A 7,044-nucleotide genomic window follows, 5' to 3' on the forward strand; every position below is an offset into this window, starting at 1 on the left:
TATCATAGTTTTGACTGTACGGTTGATTAGTCGGTCTGCAACAAAGACATATTTTTATTGTGTAGATGAGTAGGTATCATAATTACTTAATGACAACATCTAGAAACTCCCAAATTAATCTATGCACCTTTAAGATATTATTGAATACGAATTTCAAGTTTTCTGAAAGATTGGTCCAGTGGTTTCGGAGGAGATAGCAATAACTTTTTAGCATTTGTATTTTATAAATTGATTATACCTGCAGCATATTATAGGGACATGCGTATTCATTCTTCATATACGTTATTGACGGATAAATATACTAATGATTTATTAAATTCTTTATTTATACTATTTTACTTTAACTAAACTTTTATGATAGTTGACATAAATTAATACCATACATATCTAGTACTATAAATTATAAATAATTATCACAGTAATCTCATTATCAGAATACTATTTTAAAAGGATGATTTTTTTTTAAATAAAACCATTATAATATCAGTCAATTAATATTTTTGATAAAAAAAATAGATTAATAACAACCATTGCGTACTTAACTATAGTAACTACTTTGCTCATCTAAGAGTAGGTAGTTGACCAACAATATGTATAATTTACGGCACTTCAAGTATGCAATTCAAATACATTGAAATACATGAAAATAATTTTTGATTGGAGTTCATACAATAATACTTTGCATCAAATAGCAAATACGTAAAATGGTCACACTGATTATGTCTTTTGATAGTATTATCAGTATTTTTATTTCATTTTTACGCGTGTACCTCTCCCCGCCAATCATGGAAAATGGACCAGTTTCTTGTTTACCAACAACCCCGAAAATGTCGAAAGCGAAGAAAGTGATCGAAGAAGCACTAGAAAATCAAAATCCAGAGTTGGATTTAGCGGACAAGGGGGTAGTCTCCTTCGAGGAGATGCCAGGACTCAGTAAGTGTACTAAATTTAAACATTTCCTTTTATGGAAACTTGTTTCTTATTTACAATCGCCTTATAAGGACATCTCTATCATTCTCCAATACTCCATAATGTTTCCCAATTATTATTTTGCATTTTTGCATTATTTTTTTTATAACTACACCCTTTAAACAGATTTATAACTATTCAAAATGTAATGAATTAAAAAAACATAACATAATATGTTAAATCTAAAAATATATTTTATTCATAATTGTTTCTATAAGGTAAAAAATGCATTGATAAGGGGGACAACTAACAAGTTCAATCACTAAATCTGCATAGTTCATTTTTGAAAAAAAGTTTTTTATAATTCATACAAATGATTATTTTTTAAATTTCACATTGTTTAAATGTTAAATGTTGAATGACATACCTTACCTACCATTATTTATTTATTAAATGTATGCCTATCATCCAGCGGTGGTCAGAAGATTTTGTCGTGAGGAGGGATGGTGCTGATTTATCAACATAAACTTAAAGCCCTCTCAAGCCTCCCCTCGCCCTGATTTCTGCAATTGGAATACCTGCTATTCATACTCAAATAAATAATTTAGTATGCATGTTACATAGTTCCTATCAGAGTCCTATCTGGCTGTTGGGCCTGTTCCTATAAGGGCCCATGGAAATGCATTTGTAATTTTTGAAATTGTGATAAGAATACTTATTTTATACGTAGTAATTTTGTTATTTTAAGCTGTTGGTTATCCATCATTTACCCTGAAATTGTGTATGGGGCACTTATATTGCTTTTATTGGTTGCAATTTTTTTGAAAGTTTTTTATAGGACCCACAAAAACATTTAGTACAGGGGCTCAACATTTGAAGTGGGGCCTGGTTCCTATTTTAAAACCCAGATTAAAAATATTTTTTTTGTATATCTAACAATAATTTATTTTGTTTGATTCCAGTTGATATGCATAATATTACTCGTATTACATTAAGTCACAATAAAATACAAAGTAAGTGCATTTTATTGCTTAATTTAATTTATATGCCTAATTGAAATTGGTGATAAAGACTAAACTACATTAACAATTTACAGCCTTTAAAGTCTATTGAGTGTTAAAACAGTAAACAAGATTTTATTTTATAAACTTTGAAATTAGACTTAAGTTAGTAAAATGTTAGCATTTGCCGTGTACAGACAAAACAAAATCTCAAGAATATGACTCATGAAAATTATTGCTTAAAATGTTCATATACAACATTATTTTTAATTGGCAACTATTAATTTTTAGAAGTACCTCCCGGAATTGCAAATTTAACACAGTTAGAGATGTTAAATTTATTTAACAATCATATCGAAGAATTGCCAGTTTCTCTTTCGTCAATGCCAAAATTACGTATATTAAATGTTGGGTAAGTTTAAATAATCGGCTTACAATAAAACTTTGTTAAACCTTAAACATGATGTAATAGTTATATTAACTATTGTTTTTCTAGAATGAATCGTTTGGACTCATTACCACGAGGTTTTGGAGCGTTTGCAGTTCTTGAAGTATTGGATTTAACATATAATAATTTAAGTGAAACCAGTTTGCCAGGAAATTTTTTCATGTTGGGTAATTGTATACTAGTAAAATTATATCAATTCTTAAATTAAGAATAAAAACAAATATTTAAAAAATATATTTCTTATTTTTTAGAAACTTTACGTGCATTGTACTTGGGCGATAATGATTTTGAGACTATACCACCTGAAATTGGACAGTTGAAAAATCTACAAATTGTAAGTTTAATACTCTGAAGATCACTCAAGCCATAAGTACTACTGTTGGGTAGTTCCTTAAAATCATGTTAACTCACGTTAAAATCACATAAACACTGAATATATGCCTATTGTAAAAAACCTTACAGATTGTATATTTTCTAAATAAATGTTAAAAAAAAAAAAAAATACTATGAAGATATTACATTTAACATGTTTTTATTTTATCTTTGTTAACATTCTTAAATTTTTTTAAAAATAATTTTGAAGAACATTTTTGTTTGTAGTTTATAATATTACGTTTATGTATTTTTACCCATTTATATATTTCAATGTTTTCTTTTTCTTTTTTGCAGCTTGTGTTACGAGAAAATGATTTAATTGACATACCAAAGGAAATTGGTTATCTACCCAGATTACGTGAGTTGCACATTCAAGCTAATCGACTTACAGTTTTACCACCAGAATTGGGAAATTTAGATTTATTTGGAAATAAATCTGTATTGAGAATGGATTTTAATCCTTGGGTTGCTCCAATCGCTGACCAACTTCAAGTTGGAGTATCTCATGTAATTGATTATATAAGATCGGAAACCTACAGATAGTAAGTATTTAAATATATGGAAAAAAACAATCGAGGAATAAAAAAACCAAAACTATAATAAAGACATTAAATTATTAAATTAATTATATAATGATATATATCTGTGGTATTTATTTATACTTTATTTATATTATGGAAATAGTGCACAAAAAAATTATTATATAATTTTAAGGTTGGTCATACACCATTCAATAATTATTAATTTATCACCTAAATCAAACACAATCAACGCTTTTTTAAAAGGTATCAAGTATCTTATTATTTGTACATAATTGTATTGTGAAATATTATTTGATAAACAACATAGTTTATTATTATTTTATATTTTAATGTTTAAATTAATTATTTTAGTCTAGTTGCGAATAGTTTTTGTTTTTTTCAATAGAATTTTCTAGGGATCAATTTTAAGTATTTTTGTAACATAATATTAGTTAGAAGACGCTACACAGCCATTTGTTGTCTTCGTCTTACAAGTGCGTAAGATGGCAAATTTACGCTTATGTAGGAGAACGCGTTTAGCAGTTTAGCTCCGTTAGTTTAAAAATTAGAATGAATCGACCTTAAATGAAATTTGATGGAAAGTACAGATGTATGTAGGCTTTATACGATAGTTAAATTTTTTAGTAAGTTATGAGTATATATTATGGCATAAATTAAAATTGCTCATACCTCACTTAATAACTGAATTATCGTAGAAAACCCTCATGCAAGCACAGATAATGTACTTACTGTCAAGTTTCATAATAGGTCGATTCACTCTAATATTTAAACTAACTGATTTAAACCTGATCTAATGAGCATAAATTTGCTACGTTATGCATTTGTATGACGGAGGCAACAAATATCTGTGTAGCGTCCGTAATAAAATAAATTCAAGAACTCATTATTTACATCATATAAATGATATTATATATTTTTTTTGTAGTCTTCACAATCGGCATATTGCTGCTAGGGGTCCACCTCCGCCAAAACTCAATGATAAGACACGTAAGATTTCAAGGAATCGTCAATACAGCTAACTTTTTATGTAAATTAAAATGATCAAAATTAACTTAAGACTTCAGTCATGTAGTTTCCGAACTCACGAGACAATCGCCTGTACTAAAATAAATAACTATAGGATCATAAGAACTACATAAATAATGCAATTTAATTAAAATTGTTTTAATATACCAATACTAAAATGTACCTACCTAATTCTCACAATTAATTTTTTTATTTATGTCATCCAATTTTGTGTTGTCAAACCTTTTTTTGGTCCTTACAAGTTATAGTATGTAGGTGGTGAGTGAAATCATTTCGGCGCTTGTTCTTAACATAATATATAATCAATGATCATCAATGTTTGTTTTCTTTTTTTACAAACTAACGATATTATCTAAATATATATTTTTTTATAAGGTCAATATAATACAATTGTTTGAATACTAATATTAATTATTTAACAAGAAAAGTCATCCATTAATATATTTTTGAAAAAGTTTTATATTATTATTACACTATTTTTATATAATTTATTTTTAGAATTTAACTATGTTAATGCTTAATGTTATACAATTTGTGTTATTATTATTTTGAAATAAAATAGTTCAAATGTATTAACCATAACAGTGTGTATATTCTGCATTGTGCGTGTTTGTATTATTCACGGAATGTGACCGGTATGTCAATATGACAGTACGTGCGGGTATAAGTTTAATGATGATTCTGGTTGTTTTTTTTCTTCACAACTACCTACCTATAATATTTTATTGATTTACATTTTGTATAATATTATTATAGTTAAAAATGAAAAGAAACTAATGTAAACCGCCGTTACTCGTAATCGGGAAATAGAAACGTACAATTTTCCCGTTGCCCGTGTAATCGTCATTATCGCATAGACCGTCCCCTGTGCCCGGAAAGTCGTTTCTCGACGAAAATTCCACGAAGCGCCGTCTGGCCCGGCCCCGTAACAATATATTCCTTCCGGCACGTGCCCGAAAACGCGAACACAAATAGAGCACTTCTGGAAAACTGTATACAATGTCTGCGAATTTCCCGCCATCGACGACCTCGCGTCTAGCACACGTGGCGGCGGCGACCCTTTTGTCCTCGCATCGACACGTGCGCGTCTGGTTCGAGGATTTTCGCGAACCGTTCCCGTTCACAGATCGATTCAATCGCGATAAAGTATTACCTACACATTTTATGTCATTAATCATTATATTCCGTATTGTACGAAATCATGTTCGACACGGGCTCGCGATTTCTGCGAAGGGTTAGCTCATGGCGAGCGGGGTGGTGGACGACGACGATTGTCTCTCTACGGAATTATAATAATATTGTTTTACTTACTATATAATATTATGCACGCTGCCGCTCCGAAATTCCTCCGTAGCCAATAAATGCGGGCGGGTCCGAATCCGCTGCAATCGTAGTTGCTAATTAAGTACTGTCAAAATAATAAACGATTGATTTTGCTGAAAAAGCTGTACAATTCCTATAAACACGAAATCGCTTACAAGCCCGCGATGAAATAATATTATTATGGCGTTATGCCACAGATTAAATAAAAATTTAATCTTAAATTGGTTATGCTTTAAAATATCATTATAATTCTTGTTGATGGGTACCCTATTATTTTAAATTTTTAGCCATTTGTCTGAAAGAAACTGAGGAATTATACATCACAATATTATTATTATTTTATTAAATTTTCTAATAAATTATTTTTCATACATATTATATTATTATATTATAATACCTGTTGGTATACAGGAATAAATATTATAATATTGGCGTTTTTTTTTACACCTAATTTCGTTTTTCATTGGGTTATTTTTCATAGTTAATCCAAGACTTAAAGTTTTTCAATATACCTAGGCATAATATTAGTTTATGGTCATATTATTTTATGATAAATGATGACAATAGATCATAATTTTATTTTTTTTGATGCTAAAAAAGTAAAAATGTACAACTTAATTTGGTGCAGTATTTATTTCTACAACATTAATTGCTAATTAATAATCAATTTTAATCTTAAATTATCTATTGGCTATTTAGAAAAATAAACAATATACTTGGGTACTAAAAAGAAAAAAAAATAAGTTTCTACATCGAAGTATAATATTGATCAAAATAATATACGTAATATAATAAATACTATTAAATATTACAGATTATTATTAAGGAAACCCAGACTGATGGCGATAACAAAAATAACTATGGTTCAAAATGGAATGATTTAATAAGAAGACGTGTTATTGTGCAAATTATATGGCATAGTGCAATATTTACGTATATAAAGTGTAAAGTTACCTGTGTACTATTGTACTAGTGTGTACAGAAATACAGTGTACCTTTTAGATATAATTAAATAATTCAACCATACAACTATTTATACATAATTTTTAAATAATATTATAATGTAAAACGGTTCTAACAAGTGATATTATTTAAATCTATCATATTGGTTTATATTTAGTTATACTATTAGTTCCAGATATTTATTTGTCATTTATATTCCATACCTAACGTCTATAACAATCATAATATTAATTTAAGTTTATTTTCCACAATGGATTAATTCAAATCAAAACAGAGGAATAATACATTGTTGGATGATGCTAATGCTGCCTGTGTTTCGTTAAGACATTCAAGACCAACAAATAAATACTCAACTAAAAATTATAGTGAATTTTTTTAAAACCCCAATCAATCAGAGAAAAAATTATACATATAAGTGGGTATCTATCAACATATTACTAGCACGTGAATATTTTAT

The 7,044-nt window shown here is 28.4% G+C and overlaps 1 protein-coding gene across 1 annotated transcript; it reads left to right on the forward strand.

The window, feature by feature from the left end:
- The first annotated feature begins 749 nt into the window (after positions 1–749).
- LOC132951100 (ras suppressor protein 1) lies at positions 750–4,883 on the forward strand. The gene is made up of 7 exons (XM_061022815.1): positions 750–933; positions 1,872–1,922; positions 2,202–2,322; positions 2,407–2,525; positions 2,610–2,692; positions 3,028–3,275; positions 4,201–4,883. Exons 1-7 carry the CDS (start codon positions 786–788, stop codon positions 4,292–4,294), a joined length of 864 nt encoding a protein of 287 aa, XP_060878798.1. The 5' UTR covers positions 750–785; the 3' UTR covers positions 4,295–4,883.
- Positions 4,884–7,044: the final 2,161 nt, after the last annotated feature.

Source organism: Metopolophium dirhodum, chromosome 8 (genome assembly GCF_019925205.1).
Source record: "Metopolophium dirhodum isolate CAU chromosome 8, ASM1992520v1, whole genome shotgun sequence".
Taxonomy (NCBI): Eukaryota; Metazoa; Arthropoda; class Insecta; order Hemiptera; family Aphididae; genus Metopolophium; species Metopolophium dirhodum.

Coding starts and splice junctions, on each gene's coding strand:
- LOC132951100 (XM_061022815.1), top strand. CDS start 786: ATGGAAAATGGACCAGTTTCTTGTTTACCAACAACCCCGAAAATGTCG. Junction 1,923..2,201: donor AAGTCACAATAAAATACAAA/GTAAGTGCATTT, acceptor ATTAATTTTTAG/AAGTACCTCCCGGAATTGCA. Junction 2,323..2,406: donor TTACGTATATTAAATGTTGG/GTAAGTTTAAAT, acceptor TTGTTTTTCTAG/AATGAATCGTTTGGACTCAT.